The 24,587-nt window shown below is 44.4% G+C and overlaps 3 protein-coding genes across 7 annotated transcripts in view; 2 read left to right on the top strand and 1 right to left on the bottom strand.

Moving 5' to 3' along the window:
• LOC105008804 (uncharacterized protein C6orf118) overlaps window positions 1-2,474 on the top strand; it is a 9,016-nt gene extending 6,542 nt beyond the window's left edge. For 3 of the 4 annotated variants that reach the window (XM_020046541.2, XM_020046543.2, XM_020046544.2), the window contains 2 exons: window positions 233-286; window positions 2,052-2,474. In XM_020046541.2, the coding sequence (XP_019902100.2) occupies window positions 233-286; window positions 2,052-2,192 (195 nt within the window). In that variant the 3' untranslated portion in view covers window positions 2,193-2,474. The remainder of the gene's footprint in view (window positions 1-232; window positions 287-2,051) is intronic. The other variant, XM_034292426.1, reaches the window with a different exon arrangement.
• A 2,782-nt stretch (window positions 2,475-5,256) lies between these two features.
• pla2g12b (phospholipase A2, group XIIB) lies at window positions 5,257-8,216 on the top strand. 2 transcript variants are annotated; one of them, XM_010868108.5, is made up of 4 exons: window positions 5,257-6,199; window positions 6,397-6,473; window positions 7,036-7,201; window positions 7,312-8,216. In XM_010868108.5, exons 1-4 carry the CDS (start codon window positions 5,488-5,490, stop codon window positions 7,428-7,430), a joined length of 1,074 nt encoding a protein of 357 aa, XP_010866410.1. In that variant the 5' UTR covers window positions 5,257-5,487; the 3' UTR covers window positions 7,431-8,216. The 2 variants fall into 2 exon arrangements, with proteins under 2 accessions (XP_010866410.1, XP_010866404.1); XM_010868102.5 differs by having other exon boundaries at window positions 6,397-6,485.
• A 2,948-nt stretch (window positions 8,217-11,164) lies between these two features.
• oit3 (oncoprotein induced transcript 3) lies at window positions 11,165-23,704 on the bottom strand. The gene is made up of 12 exons (XM_034292425.1): window positions 23,480-23,704; window positions 20,592-20,812; window positions 17,462-17,615; window positions 16,804-16,914; window positions 16,269-16,391; window positions 15,818-15,940; window positions 15,043-15,203; window positions 14,492-14,659; window positions 13,981-14,145; window positions 13,678-13,769; window positions 12,351-12,450; window positions 11,165-12,123 (listed from the first exon to the last, which is right to left on the bottom strand). Exons 1-12 carry the CDS (start codon window positions 23,547-23,549, stop codon window positions 11,965-11,967), a joined length of 1,647 nt encoding a protein of 548 aa, XP_034148316.1. The 5' UTR covers window positions 23,550-23,704; the 3' UTR covers window positions 11,165-11,964.
• Window positions 23,705-24,587: the final 883 nt, after the last annotated feature.

Here is a 24,587-nt window from a genome sequence, read left to right as displayed (position 1 = left end):
TTTTTACTCACACCATAGAATGACATTATCTTGTTGACTCACACACACACGTTGGATGGACTATGTTCTGCTTCTCTCCACGTATTTAATGGCCTGCTTATCCTTTACACAGCTTATCAACAGGATAAGCTGGGGATCAAAACCAACATCATGTTACACGTTACTAGTGTGTAAGTATGTGTGTGCTTATGTGTGTGTTTGCATGGGTGTATGTGTGTTTTACCTTCTGCAGGCGGACATCATAAGAATTCAGGCCTCCAATGAACGCCTCAGAAACACCAACAAGGCAAGAAGACATTGATTACTTTGGTATTCAACACTTAACCTCTGAGGTCCATACCAGTGATTGTTTGTTGTTCTATACCTAATCAATAATCAGTCCGTTACTAAAGGAGGGAATGAAGAAAAACCAGCGTATCTTCAAGATTTAGATTTTGATAATCTATAAAAAAATAAAAATAAGAGACCACTGCAAAATTCAGTTTCTCTGGTTTTACGATTTTACGTTTGAGAAAGATTAACAGTTTTGTTTTATTCTGTAAACTACTGACAACATTACTCCCAAAATCCAAATAGACATATTGTCATTTGAGTATTTATTTATAGAAAACAACAACTGGTCAAAATAACCAAAAGAATATGCATTGTTTTCAGACCTCAAATAATGCAAAGAAAACTAATTCATCTTCATTTATTAACAACAAATTGTTTTAACTTAAGGAGAGTTCAGAAATCAATATTTGGTGGAATAACTCAGATTTTTAATCACAGCTTTCATGCGTCTTGGCATGCTCTCCACCAGTCTGTCACATTGCTGTTGGGGGACTTTATGCCACTCCTGGCACAAAAATTCAGGTAGCTCAGCTTTGTTTGATGGCTTGTGACCATCCATCTTCCTCTTGATCAAATTCCAGAGGTTTTCAATGGGGTTCAGGTCTGGAGATTGGGCTGGCCATAATAGGGTCTTGATTGACCTGGCTGTGTGGCATGCAGTATTGTCCTGCTGGAAAAACCAATTCTCAGAGTTAGGGAACATTGTCAGAGCAGAAGGAAGCAGGTGTTCTTCCAGGATAACCTTCTACTTGGCTTGATTCATTTGTCCTTCACAAAGACAAATCTGCCCGATTCCAGCCTTGCTGAAGCATCCCCAGATCATCACCGATCCTCCACCAAATTTCACAGTGGGTGCGAGACAATGTGGCTTGTAGGCCTCTCCAGGTCTCCCTCTAACCATTAGACGACCAGGTGTTTGACTCATCAGAGAAGATGACCTTAGTCCATTCCTCTACGGTCCTTATGGTCTTTTGCAAACTTCAGCCTGGCTCTTCTTTGCCTCTCATTGATGAAGGGCTTTTTTCTAGCTTTGCACGACTTCAGCCCTGCCCCTAGGAGCCTGTTTCGAACCGTCCTCGCCGTGCGCTTCACCCCAGCTGCTGTTTGCCATTCTTTTTGTAGGTCACTTGATGTCATCCTACGGTTGTTGAGTGACATTCGAATGAGTTGACGGTCATCTCGGTCAGTGGACTGTCATTATCTGCCAGTCTGTAGCTTTGTTGTCTCCAGTGTCTGTTGCTTGACCTTGTTCTTATGAACTGCCGTCTTTGAAATTTTCAGGATGGAAGCAACCTGATGCTCACTGTATCCCTCTGCCAGTAAAGCCAGAATTCAACCCTTATTTTCCTCACTCAAAGCTTTTCTTTTCAACTCTGTTGTCATGCTGAATAGTTATTTTTATTCAAATTACCTTTGAGGTACTACTTGCACTGTTTTTGCCATCCATCTGGTCCTATTGCAAGAGGATAGTGATGACCACAGCAGTGGGTTTTATACTTTTCCTCGTTAAATTATATTTGGTTCAGGTAATCACCTAATCAGTACCTCATTAAGTAAAATGAGGTGTGCTTGTGTTGGAATTACCAGACACGGGAATAGAATGGCTTCCATACATGTAGAGATGCTGATTTAAGAAAAATTAGGAGTGGTCTCTTAATTTTTTCCAGAGCTGTATAAAAATGCATTGTTTATACTGATTGGTTTTTGTCTGTCTGAAGGATCTGGAAAACAACATCAACATGATTCTGAACAGAGCGAGAGTCAGCGAAGATGACAAAGTGTACGTATTTGCTTGCTTTTGTATTTCCCATAATACCTGGACAAAAGTACACTGTCATTGTCTTATAAATGCATCATAACTAAAAATGACTTAAACTTAGCTTTGCTAGCGGCATATCTAGCATGTAGCTGTTTTTTTATTAACCTATTGACTTCTTTGAACTGTACATCGGGGCAACGCGTTTAGATAATGTTGTACAAAGATCTCTCAATGGTTTTATGAATTCTCTGTCTTTTCACAGGGAGATGTGGGACAAAATATGGAGTGCCCTGCAAACTGAAAACGATAGAATGCAACCACTGGTGAATTAGCACCAATCAGTGACTGCTTTTGTCCACCAGGGGTCAGTCTTGGACAACTGTTTTTGAGGTTCACTAGTTGCTACTACTGTGAATACACATTCATGTTGGAAAATAGGGCGATTTAGCAACATTCACTTTTGGAATAATTTTGTAAACTTTATTCATGCCTGAAAATTCTTCTGATAACAGAAGTGCAAATGTCATTAGCTATATCAGAAATATCCTAAGATTAAAATGTTACAAATTACTTCCAATAGTGCATTAGACCTAGAACCCCAGGGTGGTGTAGACCTAGGACCCCAGGGTGGTGTAGACCTAGGACCCCAGGGTGGTGTAGACCTAGGACCCCAGGGTGGTGTAGACCTAGGACCCCAGGGTGGTTTAGACCTAGGACCCCAGGGTGGTGTAGACCTAGAACCCCAGGGTGGTGTAGACCTAGAACCCCAGGGTGGTGTAGACCTAGGACCCCAGGGTGGTGTAGACCTAGAACCCCAGGGTGGTGTAGACCTAGGAATGAAATGGAAATGAATTGCATGGTAGAAGAGAAACCCAGCAGGCTATGGACCTCATCAGATAAGTTAAGTATCTCTCCCTTCCCTAGAGCATTTCAAGTTAATCTAGACCTCAAAGCTTCTTTAATTGTTTGTCTTCATTTTTCCTCTTCAATCAGGGATTGTTTGAGACCTGGGACACCGGTTGGTTGTAATTAATTAGGAGGCAGGCAGAGACAGAGTGGCAATAATCAGACGTCAAGAGGAACATTAGCATTTCTCCCCTCAGCCACTAGGTGGAGGAAGAGAGACAGTGTGGATTGGATGAATGGGATCTTTCAAACGTGTTGACAAACTAATTTCCCCTTGAGGATTAATAAAGTATAATCTTGTCTAAAACCATTGCTTGCCTGATGCCTTGTGCTAAACGTTTTATTGCATCAGTATTTCCAATATGAATGCAAATAATTTATTAAAATAGGAGCCCTACATGTGAGTTGCACTGTAAATAAACCATCAGCTTTGCAGAATGCCTGAAACCAATCAAACACATCATTATAACAGTAGATAATTACATAAAAATATAATCTATTCTACCTTTATGATGTTAAAGCTGCTATGACTGACTGCTCAGAGACGTGTCTCTGAGATCACCTTATAACAAAATGGGATTTTAGAACTGATGAAACCACATGTTGGAGTTAATGTGATCTTAATTAGTTCCCAGTGATTAAGCTTAAGTGATGGTATTACTGATGACATGAATTAAAGATTAGAAGAGACAGAGGGGGAGAATAAGTGTAAACAGTAGAGGAGATTAAAGGGGCAATCTGCAGTTTAAATATTAACAAATCTCTCCGGGACTGGCCCAGGGGAAATGCAATTTCTAGGCCTATTTCTAAACTACAAATTCTAGTAGAAAATTGTGGAGACTTGCATCAAATCAACTTAAGAAGTTTTCAAGCGTTAATAATGTTATCCGAGTAAAGCTGCATGGAACTTCCAGTGAAGCCGCATAAGTTGTGTATTATAACTCCAAAATGGGGACCTCTTCTGGGACCTCTGTTGTTCTACATCCAATTAATAATGGTAGAAACTGGTCAAACTGTACTTTTCATTTTCACGCTGGCAATAGTTTTTATTCTCTGAAGAACTTTGAACAACTGCAGTCACATTTCATTGTTCTCCACACTCTTCTTCTCTTCAACTGAATTTGCTTTGACATGCTGAAAAGTTAGTTTTTTTGTTTTGTTTTTAACAAAATCTAATCTTCCATTCAGAATCACTTTGCAAAACAAGCTAATAGAATGAGTACCACCTTACAAGAATCTGGATTTTTGGTTGCCAAGGGAAACCTAGGTTAACTACAATCTGTAAAGCCCTCACTAGGAGGGGGCAGGCCATCCTAGGCTCTCCAGAGATTAAAGCATCGATGCTGTGTTTGTTATTTATTAGGCGCGTGTTATTGGCGTAACTAACGACACACAGTCGCCCAGCAGATGAGCGCTACGTATCGCCGGGGCCCCTCATCCCTGTGTTTTAGTGAGAGTGGAGAAGGGCCAGTTGGAGAAGGGCCAGTTCTCTGCCAATTAAAAGGGTCCTGAAACAGGAGCTTGAACTTAAAATGAGTCCAGGTTAAACTGATTTAAACTCTGTGATAGAAGATCAGTTGGGTGGCCGTGAGAAACATGTCAACAAGTTCTCTCTTGGCAATAGTTTTACAGTCCAGTGAAACCAGCCTGGTAGATGTTGAGTCAAATATAATGGGGAAAAAAGCCATTTTGTAAATTAATCAATGGCGGTATACCGTGTTGAAATCGCAGAATGCCCCTTTGATGGGAAGTATGTTAAATCAACCATGAAGTATTTCTCTCCAGGGGAGATGAGGAGATGCACACAAAGGGGAGGCGCACGTCCCGACCAAACAGGGCCAACATCTACCCCAGACAAAGACCATGCTAGGCTACAGGGCAGGAAAGCCCAGTACACTCTTTGACCTCTGTGACTTCCCACAGGGCACCTTAAAAAAAACGACTCAAGTTTGCACTCCACTCGTTTGAATCTCATCACTGATAGCAATGAGTCCTTTGGAGTGGCCTACAGGATGGTCCTCTGGTGCAGCCGAAAAAACCTGTGACCCAAACAAAACCAGTACCTACGGAAACGTCAGGATACATCCAGGGGAAACTCTGTGCAGAAATGATCCATGGTCACACGGTTGGCAGACAGTCCTCTGCTTTCTTTATCTACAGATAAGGGACCCATGACCTTTAAACCTAGCCTCTGTGGGCCCTGCCTTGCTGTCTACCCAACCTAGTCAGCGGCCAAAGTCCCTGCTGCCACTCACACAGACACTGTACTATCTGTCAGAGTCTGTCCTCTTCCCCTCTGTGTCTGTTTCTCTTAGTTTGTCAACAACTGCCACTCTAGTCGCATTGTAGACCAGTCCTACAGTGTAGTGAATAGTGTACCGCTTCCTCTGCCTACCAACAACCGACTTTGCTTCAGCCTCCCTCAGGCTTGCCTGGGACCAACTACCTCCTCCTAAAGCAGTGATTTCCTCTCAGCCTACCTCGCCAGAATGCTTCCCCGTACCCTCTCCGTCCTCCTGCTCTGCCTCAGCCTCTCCTCTGGGATGTGCGCTAGTCTGGTGAGGGAGAAAATCCCTGAGGAGGACATTCCCACACTGGAAACTCCGGTGGAGGTGGAGACCGCGATGGCAGATATTCCGGTGGCTGGGACACCAGTAATGGCAGAACCTAACGACACCCCCGCTGCTGGACCCCTCGTGGCTGTCGAGTCCATCGCGGAGGCCGTCGTTGCTCACGAAGATCATCCCGAAGAGCCAAATGTAGGCTCCCCTGACTCTGACGCTCTGGCGGCTATGACCGTGGAAGGAAAATCTGCACACATGGAGGAGCTGAAGGCCAACACGCCAACCATGGAAGACACAGCTGATGTGGATCTGAAGAGCATGGTCAAGGAGACGCTTAGGGCAGAAGCCATGATCCAAGAGTTATCCGATCAGCCGGAGGAGCAGGAAGGACTCACTGAAGACGTTGAGATTCAACAAGCCATTTTGAGAGAGTCTGCAGACCAGGATTCCTCAGAAGAGCCTGGCACAAAAGCTCCAGCCACGCCGACAGTGCCTGGTGGCGACACCCAGACAGAGGACTCCGGCTGGGGCTTGGCTTCCATCAGAGACAGCCTCCAGGCTACTAACGGATACTTCGACTCACTGGTGGAACTGATGGGGGGACCCAACGGAGTGTGTCAGTATGTGTGTAAATACGGTAAGGTTGGAACAGGTGCTAACACCATCAGTCAGGTTACTCTCTCTAAGGAGAAATACTGTTAGTGTGTTAAACATTCCATTATGCTGCTTGATAAAACCCTATTGATCATTCTGTGTGGTGATGTGATTAACCCGAGACAGAAGACACCTGACAATGATGAAATGGTCACGGAGTTCCTTACCTCCCTTTCTCAGGTGAGACACCTGTTCATCGCCAAGGTTACACAACCACAGAGCCAAACGGATGTGCCTCGGACGTCATAGGATTCCAGGTACCTGATATCGTATGTTGTTACTAACTTTAAGCTGGACCCTGCACTAACACCCAAAACAGTATGTATGAATCAGATATAGATCATGTTTTAATGTTAGTGATAAGTGTGTATATTATATCTGGGTGTGTGTTTTTGCGTATCACAACACACACTCGGCCAGGGCTCACAGCCAGGGTCTGCCACTGTCAACCAGCAACACTGGACAAACAGGGTTGCTTTTTACCCTGTCTGCATGGGATTCAAACTAACACCCTCTTGTTTACCGGCCCGACGCTTTAAATGGTAGGCTACCTGCCACCCTTACAGGATATACCATCAATAATATCAACTCCTAATACACGCTGTGCTGTGTAGCCTGTGGCTTTTAGAAGATCCCCATGGCATCATTTAAGTTTCCCATGCTCATATCAAGCCTATTTATAGGCTTAAAAGCAGACTCATTAATCTGGTTCCAAGAAACACACCTAACAGACTACCCCTGAAGCCCAGTCCATCCACTTACCCACAAAAGTTGTTCCCTAAATATCTTGCATGTGTTGTTATTATTTTGCCAACCCAGTTTGACCTGGGCATCCCGGCCATGACCCAGTGCTGTAACCAGCTGGACAGCTGCTATGACACCTGTGGCTCCATCAAACACCACTGCGACACTCAGTACCGCTGGTGTCTCCATGCCATCTGCTCTGACCTGAAGAAGAGCCTGGGCTTCGTGTCAAAGGTCAAAGGTGAGTTACTCTAGCTGCAGAAGTGTATGCAGAAGTGTATGCAGGCCTAACTCTCTCTCAGTTTCTGTCTTGTCCGACCCCTGACCTCTGCCTGCACCTCTCTCTGCTAGCCTGCGAGTCTGTAGCAGATACCCTGTACAGCACAGTGTGGACGCTGGGCTGCAGATCCTTCATGAACAGCCAAAGGGAAGCCTGTTACTGTGAGGGGGAAGACAGGGACGAGCTGTGAGTATCCTGGGACCCAAAACAACACAACCCAGAAACAAGACACCCATGGGACCCAAAACAACACAACCCAGTACAAGAATTCCGTGGGACCCAAAACACAACCCAGAAACAAGACACCCATGGGACCCAAAACAACACAACCCAGTACAAGAATTCCGTGGGACCCAAAACACAACCCATTACAAGACAACCCTGGGACCCAAAAACAACACAACCCAGTACAAGTCAACCCTGGGACCCAAAAACAGCACAACCCAGTACAAGTCAACCCTGGGACCCAAAAACAGCACAACCCAGTACAAGTCAACCCTGGGACCCAAAAACAGCACAACCCAGTACAAGTCAACCCTGGGACCCAAAAACAGCACAACCCAGTACAACACAACAATGGGAACCCAGTACAACACAACAATGGGACCCAAAACCATCATTCACCTTTGGGGAGGTGAAAGATATGCTGAATATTATCCAGACACTCCTGGTAGGACAATGGAAGTTTAACAGGACAAACAAACCTGAAAATGTACTTTACATGGTGGACTCCAGTTTGCCTCCTTTGTGAATTATTATAAAACGATGATTGTAATGTTTATGCAGTGTTTTTTATTTATAATATCCATCCTGTCCACACGTCTTGTGTGAACCATAGCTTGGGGTGGCCTTCTTTGTGTTCATGTTTTTGTACAGTCTCCAAAACCGTTCTGTGAGTTAATTTTACTGTTGGAAAAAGAGCTGAAATGTAAATGCCGCAATGCAGTTTTGTTCATATTGAGCCCATTATATTGAGATCTCACAGCACAAATGAGGCACTGTGAGAATAACACTTTATTACAAAAGAGAGAACATGAAAACGTGACCACAATAGATTTATGAACTTATTAGTGCTTATTACAAGAAAACCTGTAAATCGTTTTCATCTTAACAGAGGAAATAAACAAGCAGTAATTGTATATGTAAAACATAAACTAGAAAACAAGAAAATAAAATATATATAGTAGACAGAATATAAACAGTAGTTAATACTGTGTCTTATGTGTCAAACTACTACCTATTTCTCTCTGAACAGATGCCTTGGTTTTAGTGTTTATGTGTCTGTATCAAAAACAAAATGGATGTTCTAGACGACTATGACTCCATTAACAATGATTATTATGGTGTCAAACTAAACGCAGTGACGACCTTTCAGTCATTTCCTCACATAATTATTCAGATTTACCGGCTAATTAAAGTAATTGGTTTTGCATAAATCTGTGTCCCAAACGGCTCCACCGTCCCACATAGTGCAACATGTTTGTATTTACATTGACATTTTTACTTGACAGGGAAAAAATACACACTAGGCTGTTAAATGATGGAGTACTTCTACAGCACAGAAAAGTCTGGTTCAGCTATGTTTTCATCCAACTTCACTCCCTTTTTTCCATGGACTTATGTAGGTATGAGGCTATTTTGTTATTTTTCTATGAATAAATGAATAACTAATTGTAATAATTTGATGTGATAAGTGCACATAGGCAGGCGTTGACCTACCGTTGTAGCTTCCAGTCATGATACGCTACCTGTGTTTTCAGTTTTATATTCAGCCATACACACTCTTTATTAGACCAAGTGAAAGTATTTTCCTGCTCTCTTAATCTGCATGAAATGATGAAGCCCAACATGACTTACAGAGTTAGAAAGTGGGCCAAAACAGAGATTCACAGAGGCAAGCTCACCATATGCTGCTAATATAAATGGACATTCATCTGGATCTTTCGTCTGTGTGTACTGTACGCACAAGCCAGCACATTGGTGTATAATATGAAATATAAACAATTTTCATAAATATGCATTAAACCTAAAAGCAAAGCCTGTAAGAAAGTAATCAGATAAAAAAATAAAAAAAGCCTCTTGCAACCCTCACTGACCTAGAAAATAATTTCTCTTCTGCTGGTGAGCCTGACAAACCACTTCTCCTCCAGACCCCAAACGAGTTCTAATAGAACTGCCAGTCACTTTAATGTGAAGGGATAGGGCTCCTGGGAGGGGCTGGAATGGTCTGTGCATTCCAAATGACACCCTAAACCGAGTTCAGGGGAAACATAGAACCCTGGTGAGGTGCGCCATTTGGGATGAACCCATATAAACACATTGTAGCCTTATTAACCAGCTGACCATCCTGACAGCGACACTGTCTGACACTGAGCAGGCGGAGGATCATGTAGACAGTCGGGAAGACAGTGTGTGTCTAAGTCTGTATTATATAGATATTATATATATATATATGAACTCCATTCAACTAGGATAATCTCTTTAAGTTCTCCTGACCTTTGAAGTAGTATAACCGTGACAGAGAAAAAGAGTTGTAATCTGTGTCTGGATATGTATTTACAATTTAGCCTTAAGCAGAATGTGGCTGCTTTCGATGCGCTTCTTTATTGGAATATTTCTGTTTGCGTTGGTGTGGATCTTTGGTTCTGATTTATTAATGCAACAGAGCTCCCTTGAGAAAGAAAATGTGTTCTTAACGTGTCCTTAACGTTTTCTCCCTGACTACTTAAATCAGGGGTAGATTCAGCCAGGGGCCAATTTTTGCCGAAGCAGATGGTTTGATGCCAGAACATAATTATAAAAAGTAATCTTTGGAGTTAATGATGTGTCGTTTTGTCTGAAGGATGTATAGTAGTGATTGTAATGATGTATAGTAGTGGTTTTAATGATGTGTAGTGGTGGTCTGAAGCATGTGTATTGGTGGCCTGAAGGATGTGTGTGGTGGTGGTCTGAGGATGTGTAGTGGTGGTCTGAGGATGTGTAGTGGTGGTCTAAAGGATGTGTGGTGGTGGTCTAAAGGATGTGTGGTGGTGGTCTGAAGGAAGTGTAGTGGTGGTCTGAAGGAAGTGTAGTGGTGGTCTGAAGGATGTGTAGTGGTGGTCTAAAGGATGTGTGGTGGTGGTCTAAAGGATGTGTGGTGGTGGTCTGAAGGAAGTGTAGTGGTGGTCTGAAGGAAGTGTAGTGGTGGTCTGAAGGAAGTGTAGTGGTGGTCTGAAGGATGTGTAGTGGTGGTCTGAAGGAAGTGTAGTGGTGGTCTGAAGGAAGTGTAGTGGTGGCCTGAAGGATGTGTAGTGGTGGTCTGAAGGAAGTGTAGTGGTGGCCTGAAGGATGTGTAGTGGTGGCCTGAAGGATGTGTAGTGGTGGTCTGAAGATGTGTAGTGGTGGTCTGAGGATGTGTAGTGGTGGTCTGAGGATGTGTAGTGGTGGTCTAAATGATGTGTGGTGGTGGTCTGAAGGATGTGTGGTGGTGGTCTGAAGGATGTGTGGTGGTGGTCTAAAGGATTTGTATTGGTGGTCTAAAGGATGTGTGGTGGTGGTCTGAAGGATGTGTGGTGGTGGTCTGAGGATGTGTGGTGTTGGTTTGAAGGATGAGTAGTGGTGTCCTGAAGGATGTGTAGTGGTGGTAGACTGAAGGATGTGTGTTGGTGTCCTGAAGGATGTGTAGTGGTGTCCTGAAGGATGTGTAGTGGTGTCCTGAAGGATGTGTAGTGGTGGTGGACTGAATGATGTGTTGTGGTGCTCTGAAGGATGTGTGGTGGTGGTCTGAAGGATGTGTCGTGGTGGTCTAAAGGATGTATCGTGGTGGTCTGAAGGATCTGTGGTGGTGGTCTGAAGGATGTGCGGTGGTGGTCTAAAGGATGTGCGGTGGTGGACTGAAGGATGTGTGGTGATGGACTCAAGGATGTGTGGTGGTGGACTCAAGGATGTGTGGTGGTGGACTCAAGGATGTGTGGTGGTGGACTCAAGGATGTGTGGTGGTGGACTCAAGGATGTGTGGTGGTGGTCTGAGGATGTGTGGTGGTGGTCTGAACGAGGTGTGGTGGTGGACTCAAGGATGTGTGGTGGTGGACTGAAGGATGAGTAGTGGTGTCCTGAAGGATGTGTGGTGGTGGTGGACTGAAGGATGTGTAGTGGTGTCCTGAAGGATGTGTAGTGGTGTCCTGAAGGATGTGTAGTGGTGTCCTGAAGGATGTGTAGTGGTGGTGGACTGAAGGATGTGTGGTGTTGCTCTAGAGGGTTGTGTGGTGGTGGACTCAAGGATGTGTGGTGGTGGACTGAAGGATGTGTAGTGGTGGTGGACTGAAGGATGTGTGGTGGTGGACTGAAGGATGTGTGGTGGTGGACTGAAGGATGTGTGCTGGTGGTCTGAGGATGTGTGGTGGTGGACTGAAGGATGTGTGGTGGTGGACTGAAGGATGTGTGTTGGTGGACTGAAGGATGTGTGGTGGTGGACTGAAGGATGTGTGCTGGTGGACTCAAGGATGTGTGGTGGTGGACTCAAGGATGTGTGGTGGTGGACTGAAGGAGGTGTGGTGGTGGACTGAAGGATGTGTGGTGGTGGACTGAAGGATGTGTGGTGATGGACTCAAGGATGTGTGGTGGTTGACTGAAGGATGTGTCGTTGTGGTCTAAAGGACGTGTGGTGGTGGTCTAAAGGACGTGTGGTGTGGTCTGAAGGTGGTACAGGGTGGTACAGCAGTCTAAAGGTGTAATGGTGTGATGGTTCAGTCAGGCAGGATGTGGATGGGTCCTCCACTCAGGACATGATGGTCCTGGTCCTCCTCAGGGCTCCACAGCTCCCTACGCAGACGCGCTCTACAGCCCTGAGAGCAGCGGGAGTCCCCGGCACCACACACCAGCACACGGCAGTGCAGGTACACCTCCTGTTGGCATAGATACAAAAATGTATACACAGACATGCTAGCACACAGATTCAAACAATAGTTTTGTCAGGTCAAAACGATACACAGAAGATAGTTTGACAGGGCAAAAAAAGCACTTCCTGTGTAAACCAACCAAACCAAACAAGACCTGGCGCACGCACACACACACACACACACACACACACACACTTGACTGGCCAAGTGGCTCCCAGTGTGTGCTTATTCACCCTGTTGTCTTTGCCAATGAACTTGAAGACGGGAACCTGATAATGTTTGGAGAGCTGGTCCTTAGAAGAGTACTGACGCACCATGTCATCTGAGATGCACCTACCCACACACACCACACACACACACACCACACACACCACACACACACACACACCACACACACACCACACACACACACCACACACCACACACACACACACCACACACACACACACACACACACACACACACACACCAACACACACACACCAACACACACACACCACACACACACCACACACACCACACACACCACACACACCACACACACACAGACACACCACACACACACACACACCACACACACACACACACACACACCACACACACACACCACACACCACACACCACACACACACACACACACCACACACACACACACCACACACACACACACACACACACACACACACACACCAAGAGAGAGGGGGTAAAGAGAGGATAGGTGAGGGGGAGACAGCGGGAGGTGGATAGAGAGGGAGAGGAAGAGAGAGGGGGAGAGTGGGATTGGAGAGGAAGAGGAACAAAGGTTAAAGGATCATCATCATTTCACTTCTTGGTAACCAAAACCCTCCAGATTGGGAGGATTACAGTTATTTCTCTCTGGGTAGTTACTTTAACACCACAGCCGCTCATCCAGAACGTGTTTTAACAAGCCCCTGGCCTTTGGCAGCCTAGATGCCTACAGTTTATACTGCAGTGCACTTCTGTCTGACCTCAGCCCCCATAGGACCCTGTCAAAACTAGGGCACCGTGAACAGTACAGGGTGCATTTGGGATACGGGGGGATGTTTGTATTGTGTCTTTAATGTGAAATCATGGAAATAGAGATGGTAATTAATATTCTCCTCCCTTAGTTGGCCAACCACAATTCTCTCTTAATAGCATCTTCAGAGCTACTCCGCGTTCAATATGGCCCTTTATGCCCTATAGCCTCATAGACCCTGGTTGGAGACAAGCATGAGAAAGAGAGTTTTATAGATAATCCTGATCAGTATATGCTTGTTTATATGTGTGTGTGTGTGAGTCTCTGTGCGTTTATGTCTGTCTGTGTGTGTGTGTATGTCTGTCTGTGTGTGTCAACGTGTACATATGTGTGTGTGTGTGTGTGTGTGTGTCTGTATGTCTGTCTGTGTGTGTCAACGTGTACATATGTGTGTGTGTGTGTGTGTGTGTCTGTGTGTTTCCCCTCTTTATTTTTGTTAGTGGCACAGCTGATAGGTTTGTGTCTCAGAGGAAACAGAGGTTCGGATATTAGGATCAGGAACATTCAGTATCAGTACTCACCCATCCTTGATCAGGTAATATTTAAGGGCCTGGTCTGCCTTGGCGCTGGGAGTAGCAAAGCAGCTCTCCACAAGAGCAGCCAATCCCTCTACCTAACATCAGTGAAGTGAAAAACCAAGTGAAATTTAGATAGAAGTAATACATGTAATAATTCCAGATACTGAGTAAACAAATAAATGGTGATTCAAACTGCTAGGTAATCACACCCTATTCCCTATGCAGTGTACACTACAGTATCGAGCTCTGGTCAACAGTAGGGGACTCTGTAGGGAATGAAGGGCAATTTGGGAAGCTGTGCCCTACCTTCTCCCTTGGTTCCACCCCGAAGTACAGTGAGTCTTGTAGGTGAAGTTGTGGGGGGTCTCTGTAAGGCTCAGAGAACTCAGCACTCTTAAACAGCTCCAGCGAGAATGGGAAGAGGCCCTTGGCATGGCCTGCCATCTCTAGGGCAGTGCCAAGGAGACTGGCCTGAGAGAAAGAGAGAGAGGGTTATGAAGCAATAAAAAGAGAGGTTCAGAGTAATGGTAAGAATAGTTATGTAGTCTTTAAAAAACAGTAATTGGCGGCGTAACACAATGCAACGAAGAGGATAAAAACAAAAGAGAAAAAAAACGTAATGAAAACAGAAATTGTTTTCTAACTGATAATATACACTGAACACTGAATACACTGTGGGTGTACATGTTTCATAAATTAAAATGAAAAACTGTCCATTAAAAAGAGTCCATTAATTCTTTAACGTTGAACATTTATTCTGAAAGGCAGACTTTTATTTTGAAAGTTTGAGTATCAGAAAGTAGCCTCCTGTTCTCACCTGGTAACCATCTGAGACCTCATAATGGCGTGGGAACTCACAGGTAACTGGTAAGAGCAGTTTGGAGGTGCGGATGATCATATCTGTGTTACTACCAGAACCAGGCCCCGGGCTGGACTTGGGTAGACCTGTGACCAGGTTGGTGCCCACAATCTTATCATCTATCACCTGGGATGGGAATCAGTCAGTCAATCACCTGGGGTTGGAATCAATCAGTCAATAACCTGAGATGGGAATCAGTCAGTCAATCACCTGGGGTTGGAATCAATCAGTCAATCACCTGGGATGAGAATATATCAATAACGTAAAATGGGATTCCCAGTCAACATAACTAAGCTTAGTACATTCTTGGTAAAATTGGGTCTACATGCTGGGTTCTGGGATATGGAACATGATCTTGGGGACTAGGTATTAAGCTATGGTCTAGGGGATTGGGGAGAGTCCTTCACTAATTGTCAGTCAGTTGAAATGATCTGGTCTAGGGTACATTGTGTAGGGCATGGGCTGTAGGGTGTAGGGTTTAGGGCATAGGGTTTAGGGTCTACTCCCACCTCCACAACGGTTCCACAGGTCTTGAGGCTGAAGCGGAGGGTGATGTGAGTGCCATTGGAGACACCACGGCATGAGGAGTTGGACAGGAAGAGCTCCAGACCCCCCACCAGGTCTTTAGGAACAGACACCTCTATGGAGCTGCTTCCACACTGTACCGGGACTGGACCCCCCCCCCCCCCACACACACACACACACACACATAAACAGACAGACAGATCCACAGACACACACACACACACAGACAGACACACACACAGACAGACACACACAGACAGACACACAGACACTGAAGGGTGCTCTATGTGTAAAATCAGCATCCAGTGTAAATCAGCATATTTTGATAAGGTTTTAGTCTGTGATTTCATCCTCCTCCCTCAGACATCCATATCCCTGATCTAGCATGGATCCCTGTGGGCAGCCTATCCAATGGGCTGTCAGGGGCTACTGCTCCACAGCATGTCTTCCCACAGTGTTTCTCCCCCACAGCGTCTCTCCCCCACATCGTCTCTCCCCAAAGTGTCTCTCCCCAAAGCGTCTCTCCCCCAAAGCGTCTCTCCCCCAAAGCGTCTCTCCCCCAAAGCGTCTCTCCCCCACAGCGTCTCTCCCCCACAGCGTCTCTCCCCCACAGTGGGTCTCCCCAAAAGCGTCTCTCCCCCACAGCACCTCTCCCCCACAGCGTCTCTCCCCCACAGCGTCTCTCCCCCAAAGCGTCTCTCCCCCAAAGCGTCTCTCCCTCACAGGCGGTCTCCCTCGGTGAAGGTAGGGCTGTCTCACCTTGGCAGGTCCGCCTGTCGTCTCCCAGCTCCAGCCCCCGAGGACAGAGGCAGCGATACGACCCCAGAATCACGGCACAGCTGTGGCTGCAGCCTCCGTTGTTGTTGTGGCAACCTGCTATTTCTACAGGGGGGAGGACAAGGGGGGGAGGTGGAGAGAAAGGAGGGAGGAAGAGGAGGAGATGGAGGAGGGAAAGGTAGGGGAGGGGATGTAGGTCTGTCAGATTTGTCCAGTTGAACTCTTGAAAATACACACTCACACACACACTCACACATAGTGTCCTACAGAGAGAATTAGGTTGTGCTACATACCTGACCCACACACACACACACACACAGGGAATGATGGGTAATGTAGTACACCTTGCTACATACCTGACCTACACACACAGAGAATTATGGGTTATGTAGTACACCATGACCTACACACACAGCTGGTGGTTTGACTGTACCTTTGCAGGTGTGTCCATTGTCATCCAGAACCCGGCCAGGTCCACACTCACACTGCCTGGACCCCTTGGTGTTGACACACACCTCTGCACAGCCCCCGTTCCCCTTCTCACATTCATTCACATCTGGGGAGAAGACACACTCAGCAGCAAACACACACACGTCTAACTGAAAATCAACCGATCCTAAACCTGACCTTAACTCTAGCATGAGCCCAGCATGGGCTCCACCTAACCCTTACCATGACATCATAACATTTCCAGTAAAATGTCATAGTGAAATGTTTGAAGGGTTTCTCTTGACCAAGCCATTTATTTTCAACTCTGATTCAATTTCAAGTAGCCTCTCTTACCTTATTGAATGAGAGCTTAAATAAATTCACATTGGTTTGTGGATGAAATCAGAGAAAATGAATGAGTAATGAGAGACAATATGGAGAGTGAAGGAGATAATAAAACAGAAAGAAACAAAAATCTGTTTGTCAGCCCCCCCCCACCTTACCAAGACATGTCTGTTTGTCAGCCCCCCCCACCTTACCAAGACATGTCTGTTTGTCAGGTCCCAGGGTGGTCCCAGGAGAACAGCGACAGTCTGACTGGGGACACTGGGGTCCCCTGCACTCCACCTCATCACATATATCATAGAAATCTACAAAACAGAGATGACATGGATATACAGGCGCAGTACACAGGGTCTATCTACATAAGGTATATCTACAGACAGACAGAAAGACTGGGCAGACGAACACACATGCACACACACACACACACTCACGTCCGCAGTAGACATGGAAGCAGATGGAGGGTCTGGGTAGATGAACACACACACACACACACAAGTTCATACAGCTACCCTCATGGGGACCAGAAAATAGAAATTGCATTCTCCCTTGCCCTAAACTTAACCCTAAACCTAACCCTAACCTCATTTATGCCTAAACTTAACCTAGATGTAATGCCTAACCTTAACCCTAAACTTAACCAACAACACCTGGACTTTAAAGAAACCCCAATTCTAACTATCAATTGTAAGTTTGACCCTAAACCTAAACCTTGAGCTGGAAAATTGACTTTTGCCTCATGGGGTCCCGATGAGTTCAGTAAGACCTAAAACACACACGCACACACACACGCACACACACACACACACACACACACACACACACACACACACACACACACACACACACACTCACGTCCGCAGTAGACATGGAAGCAGACAGAGGGTCTGGGTAGACGGTAGACGTAGAATCCTCCAGTGCAGGCCTTCACATCAGCACTGGCGTTCCACTGACAGCAGTTGTCATTGAAGCTGGCACACACGGGCAGGGTTATGATGCCATCCTGAGGCTGGCAACGGAACAGGGTAGAGCATAATATTACAAAAAACCCTGCCTTATACTGACCTTTTGATCAGAAGGAATAACAGTCCCTGTGGTGTTATTGGGACATGGGTCATAATCATTACACTTTCAAGTCTGTGGATCATAAAGATGGAGAGACTTGACATGTGTGGGGCAGGGCCTTTATAACGTCTGCCCCAGCGTGAGCAGTACCACTGAGGCCATTACCATTCAGCCCATTTCAGGATAATTTATTGGCTTCCAATCAAGTTGGAAGTTCCACTCAGGTGACAACATCAAAATGGTGGACACCATTGATAGTGAGGGCTGGAACCTGTTTCATAGGTCTTGTAGCCATTTCTATGTTCACAAACAACTATCAGAAATATATTTGTTTTATTAAACATCACAAAGAACACCTTAATAACGGTCTCAGTTGTCAAACAATATTTACAATGTTGTAGTTCTTGTGCCCATAAGTAGTGGTAATGTTGTATGGAGTTAGATATCTGCCAAAAGGTTAAGCGTACACACTGTTAGGATCGTAAGAAAATACATTTGTAAAATGGTTTTATCGTAACAAAGGTCAGACGTAAAACATGAAACGTAAGCGTGAAATTAGATCCGTGAACGTACAACTTTTCACACATGAAATTCTTACTTTACGTTTCCATTTATCTGTTTAGAAATCGTTCTACGTGCAAATTTTTGTCTGTAATCTGGCATCTGCAAAGATATGACCCAAACGTAGCTCTTCGAAAATCTAAAGCTAACAACAATAAGTTGGACCGCTCGCCCAATGCTCTGCTATAGCGTTGCCAATCCTTATTTCATGCTCAAAATAAAAGTCCACAGCTGGTTTTTAGGACTGCATAACACCATTACACCAGTAGGCTATCGTGCGTTTAGGCATGAGGTAAAAATACTTGTGTGAAAATTACAAGGACACACTATACCCTTGCATAGAATATCCTTCTGAGCTGCAAAATAAAATGAAGTGATTAAGGTCAAGATATTCCTTTAATAGCTATGTTCGGTCCATAGTGCAGTGCATATAAAAAGTCTACACACCCCTGTGAAAATGCCAGGTTTTTGTGATGTAGAAGAATGAGACAAAGAAAAATCATGTCAGAAATGTTTCCACTTTTAATGTGACCTATAATGTGAACAAAACAAACTGAAATCTTCGAGGGGGAAGAATGAAAAATAAAAACCTTACAATAACCTGGTTGCATAAGTGTGCACACCCTCTTATAACTGGGGATGTGGCTGTGTTCAGAATTAACCAATCACATTCAAACTCATGTTAACTAGATGTCATTACACACCTGCCATCATTTAAAGTGATTCTGATTTATCACAAATAAAGTTCAGCTATCCCAGTAGGATTTTCCTGACATTTTCTTAGTTGCATCTGACAGCAAAAGGCATGGTCCACAGAGAGCTTCCAAAACATCAGAGGGATCTCATTGCTGAAAGATATCAGTCAGGACAAGGGTACAAAATAATTTCCAAAGCATTAGATATACCATGGAACACAGTGTAGACAGTCATCATCAAGTGGAGAAAATATGGCACAACAGAGGCTGTTCACAGATGTCGTCGTTGCAATCTGAAAGATTTGGAGCGCTTTTGCAAAGAAGAGGGGGCAAATATTGCCACGTCAGGATGTGCCTTGCTAATAGACTCCTACCCAAAAAGACTGAGTGCTGTAATAAAATCAAAAGGTGCTTCAACAAAGTATTAGTTTAAGGGTGTGCACAATTATGCAACCAGGTTATTCTGGGTTTTTTATCTTTCATTTTTCCCCCTCAAAGATTTCAGTTTGTTTTTCATTTGTATTGTTCAAGTTATAAGTCACATTAAAGGTGGGAAAAGGTCTGACATGATTTATCTTTGTCTCATTCTTCTACATCACAAGAACTTGGCATTTTAACAGGGGTGTGTAGACTTTTTATATCCCCTGTATTTATGATGGCTGTATGTGAAATTACTGTAGTGATTGCATAACATTTCGTTTTAGTTATTCAGTATTTTAAAAGTTCTCATATTACTGCAACAACTCAGGGGGAAAACGAAGACCCATAATGCAACACTGTTTGAGTATTTGGGACCACAAAAGGCCTACACAATAATACAATACAACAGCATTTCTTTAAGTTTAAGTAATTTTTACACTTGAAACATATGCACAAATAAAGAACAGTTACACATATGTATTATGCACATGAATATCAGTTTTCACTATGCATGCATGAAGAAACAGATTTTTAAATTGAAATCTTGCAGGATAACTATTTCTGGTTTCTCTGATTTCCTGCTGTTCACACTGCCTCTGCTTGTTATATTAGCACTCATCCCGGGAAGTTTTGGTTACGTTTTTTGGGAGGATGAGATGAAACTGCCAAAATTCCAGATTGTGGTGTTATACTTTAGAATTGTAAAAACTAGATTCGTACAAACAATAAATATTATCCTGTCATCGTAACAGGGTGTTTGTAAGTTCACAGATCTAATTTAATGCTTATGTTTCATGTTTTACATATTACATTTTTACGATAATACCAATTTACGTACCGATTTTTTTACGATCCCAACAATATGTACGCTTAACCTTTTGGCAGATATCTAACTCCATAATGTTGACTTTTATAGCTAGTGCCCAATTAAACCATTTCTTCCTTAAAAGGTTATATCTTCTCCCACAATTACCCAGAACTGACCCCTTTACATGGAAACAGTCTGATATAAAAACATGCCACATGCTTCACATGTTTAACAACCTAAGCATCAATTGCACTTCTTTATTTTCAAATAACCCTCCCGTATCAAAATAACAATGGAAACACTAATAAATTCGACACTCACTTCCCCCTATACAAAATAAAAATGTACAACTTGATGGACTCGAATCTTGCTCCGCCTCCTCCTACCAGCCTCAAGCTCACCCGCCAACTTTGCGTAACCCCTTGACCCCTCCTACCTCCGGGTGGCTTCCATTGAGCCAGATGGGGGCGTGCGTTCCACAGTGGTTCTCGGCGATGCAGAAGGTGGGCATGGCATCGCCTGCCATCCCGGTGAAGCGATACCACTCCCCTGAAACATGATTGTCACACAGGGGCACGCCCGATGTGTTGTTGACATGAAACTCCGTGTTTCGCCAAGGCTCGTTAAGGCTGATGTAGGCGGAGCATGGGTCCAGCACTGGTGGGGTGGACATCCAAGTCATTTAGTGGACTCTCATTCAGAGTGACTTACAGTAGTACACTGTCATTATTAGTACACTGTCATTATTAGTACACTGTCATTATTAGTACACTGTCATTATTAGTACACTGTCATTATTAGTACACTGTCATTAGTAGTACATTGTCATCCGTAGAACATTGTCATCAGTAGTACATTATCATCAGTAGTACACTTTCATCAGTAGTACATTGTCATCTGTAACACATTGTCATCAGTAGTACATTGTCATCTGTAACACATTGTCATCAGTAGTACATTGTCATCTGTAACCCATTGTCATCAGTAGTACATTGTCATACATGGCCAGCATGAGACCCTTACAAAATACGAAGAAAACAGTTCAATCAACAACCCACTCGAAAAAACCAAACTAAGGCCATGCGTACATTTTTTTTTACTTCTTTCAGCAACAGCAGCACCAGTCCACGATATGGCTTTAGGACAATATGTAGCTTGACTTAATGACACTATTAATAAATAAAAAATAACTGTGCGTGTGTGTGTATGTGTGCGTGTGCATGCATGCACCTTCCTGCAAGGGTTTGTGTTTACTTAGCGGACAGTAATTCACCTGGACAAACTAACCAGTTGATTTAAAATAAGTGCTTTTTCTTTCAGTAAAACAAATCCCCAGCTGTCTAATCAGCTCTTACTAACAAAGACATCGAAAAAGACTAAGTGCCTCTAACAATAAGGTCTGTCAATACTGGACATTTCCAATCCAGTTGTGGCGCAGAATCAAGAGAAACAAAGTGGGTCCCCAGTAACACTTCATTGGCTTGGTAGTACACTAGTTCTGATTAGGTTGCATTGGGCTGTAAGCAAACTACTGCAATAACAATCAATAGTCCTCTACTCTTCATCTATTTCTTTCCAACCTTATCTCTTTCTCTCTCTCTTACTTCCTCTTTCTAATGCTCTTCAGTCTGTGTCCTCTCTGTCACCCTCTATGAACTACTTAAGAGAACATAGTACACGGGTGTTGTTGGCAGAGAGGTTGGGAGGACTGATGAGGAACAGAGAGGTGGAATGACAAGTGAGATAAGGAATTGTGAGAGAGAGATGGAGAGGGGGGGAGGACCAAGAGGAAAGACCAGGAATGGGAGGAGTTATTTAGAAGGATCGAGTAGATAGACCAGGAATGGGAGGAGTTATTTAGAAGGATTGAGTAGATAGACCAGGAATGGGAGGGGTTATTTAGAAGGGTTGAGAAGATAGACCAGGAATGGGAGGAGTTATTTAGAAGGATCGAGTAGATAGACCAGGAATGGGAGGAGTTATTTAGAAGGATTGAGTAGATAGACCAGGAATGGGAGGAGTTATTTAGAAGGTTGAGTAGATAGACCAGGACCAAGGAGAAAAGACACAGAGACAGACACAAACAGACACCCAGAAAGACAGACACCCAGATACTGACACAGACACACACACACACCACTCATATCCACACACACACACACACACCACTCATATCCACACACACACACACACAAACCACTCATGTTCATACACACACACACACACACACACACCACTCATGTTCACACACACACACACACCACTCATGTTCATACACACACATACACACACCACACGTTCACACACACGCACACACACTATTCATGTTCACACACACACAGCCCCTGAGTCATGTTAGCAGTCAATTATGCAAAAGGCAAGTTCCCTGCAGAGGGGAACAGACCATGTTTTATAGGCACACCAACACACTCCCATACACACACACACACACACACTCCAACACACTCCCACACAAGCCTGCGGACAAACACACACAGAAACACTGATAGAGGGTCTAAGAGTGGACTAACAGGGACTATCAAAACCAGCATTATGGGCCTACGCTCCACCTGTCACCACCGTGTGTGTGTGTGTGTGTGTGTGTGAGAGTCAATCCATCCGTCCACTAATAGTATATCCATCCATCTAAATGTCCCTAGTGGGAAATGCCCAAAAACTGTCACACACACACACACACACGTCATGAATCAGTTTTTACTGAACTGGATTCCGTCCCTCCGGGTCACGTTTCTCTGAGAGCTACCAGGAGGTGTAATGACTAGCTATAAAGCCCGCATAAAGCCAACGGCCCCTTTGAGCAACGCTGTGGGGTTACCACGGAAGAACACAGGCCCAGCTGACTCAGGTGGATGTATGCTAATAGCGGCATTAAATCCCAAAGACAGCCGAGGCACAGTGAAAGGCTACGGCCATTAAAGAACCAGTGTGCCCGGGGGGGCAGAACGGAACAGTACTAAGGATCCCCTTTACCATTCTCCCCCGCCCGTAATAGTCTACGGACTGCTGGGCACGGTCCACATTCTCAACAGACAATAAAAAACAGTTGAATTAGACCTCCTTCACAATGTTTTCTGAGCCCCATAGTCAGCATGAAGTCTACACAGAAAGCGCACTGTAAGAGCAGTTCCAAGCCGTGGATAACTGGACTACTGTAAGTGTCCAATAGAGTCGTTTTCAGTCCCTGACCGGAGAAAAAGAAAGTAACGGCTTGAATGGAATTAGCGGAACACTGTTGAACACACATTACACCCGAGTCATTGTTATGACGGTGTCCTCACCTCCTGGGAAAGTGGTGGTACTCACCCATGGCCGCAGCGACGTGAGACTCCAGCAACAGGACAATAAGCAGGAACAACATCATGTCGAGGAACATTTCAGGTTCTCCCGAATCCTACAAATATCAATCTGTCCAAAGACTGCCTGATGTCGCGTGATTACTGAAGGCTTAATTGCTTTGGTTAAAAGCTCCTGCTGGAATGGCTTATATTATAATTGGAATTATTATGACAGCGTGTGTGTGTGTGTCTGTGTTCGTCTGCGTAAGGTGTAAAAAAAAAAAATAGGGCCTTTATAGACCAAGAGTTTATCGTTGTAAATAGGGTTTGGCCAGGAGTTGTTTGGGGGGGGGGTCTCACCTTGACATTAGGTTCATTGACAGCACCATCCTCCCATTGTTTCAAATTCCCGAAATTAATTTGTACAGTTTGAGTGCAACCGACGCGCATGCTATCAGCCTATGTTACCAGACTTGGTTCCATTCACCCTAAACGCTAGCAGACGTGGTACTGGATGTCCACATCACAATATTTCTTCATAATCTGTAATCATACATAGCCTATATGTCGATCTTCCTATCATACTATCTCTACTTTCTCTCCCTGTATCATACTTATCTCCTCTCTCTGTCTTTATTACACTCCTATCCAGTTTACAGTATGTTTCTCTCAAAGTCATCCACAATACTGTCATTTTATCTTAGTGATTCGTTCTGGGTGATGTCACCCAGGATCACAATGTCAATTTTCACTGTTATGCTGATGACACAGTTGTATATTTCAATGAAATGTGGAGAAGCCCCAAAATTTGCTACTTCGGAAGCATGCGTTTCAGATACTAGGAAATGGATGACGGGAAACAAATGCTCATTTTAGGACCCAAGGAACAAATACTTTTGTTGGCAGATCTTACAGTGAACCTCTACAGTTGTATGGTCATATCCCAAAAAATGGAGAAACCCCTGCATTACCCTTGACCCTGACCTCTCCTTTGATGAACACACACTCACATATATATAATGTCCAGCTGATACAGCCAAAAGAGGACTGGTCACCGTTCCGAGCCTGGTTCCTCTCTAGGTTTCTTCCTATATTTCATCCCCTTTTAGAGCCACTGTGCTTCAGCACTGTAGTTG

The sequence above is a fragment of the Esox lucius genome, chromosome 5 (genome assembly GCF_011004845.1).
Source record: "Esox lucius isolate fEsoLuc1 chromosome 5, fEsoLuc1.pri, whole genome shotgun sequence".
In the NCBI taxonomy this organism is placed as follows: Eukaryota; Metazoa; Chordata; class Actinopteri; order Esociformes; family Esocidae; genus Esox; species Esox lucius.
Note: the sequence above shows the minus strand (reverse complement) of the source record. Positions and strands in the feature narration are given on the sequence as shown.

Coding starts and splice junctions, on each gene's coding strand:
- oit3 (XM_034292425.1), bottom strand. CDS start 23,549: ATGTTCCTCGACATGATGTTGTTCCTGCTTATTGTCCTGTTGCTGGAG. Junction 15,941..16,268: donor CAATGGACACACCTGCAAAG/GTACAGTCAAAC, acceptor TCCCCCCTGTAG/AAATAGCAGGTTGCCACAAC. Junction 14,146..14,491: donor AGGTCTCAGATGGTTACCAG/GTGAGAACAGGA, acceptor TCTTTCTCTCAG/GCCAGTCTCCTTGGCACTGC.
- pla2g12b (XM_010868102.5), top strand. CDS start 5,488: ATGCTTCCCCGTACCCTCTCCGTCCTCCTGCTCTGCCTCAGCCTCTCC. Junction 6,200..6,396: donor TCAGTATGTGTGTAAATACG/GTAAGGTTGGAA, acceptor TCCCTTTCTCAG/GTGAGACACCTGTTCATCGC. Junction 6,486..7,035: donor GATTCCAGGTACCTGATATC/GTATGTTGTTAC, acceptor TTGCCAACCCAG/TTTGACCTGGGCATCCCGGC.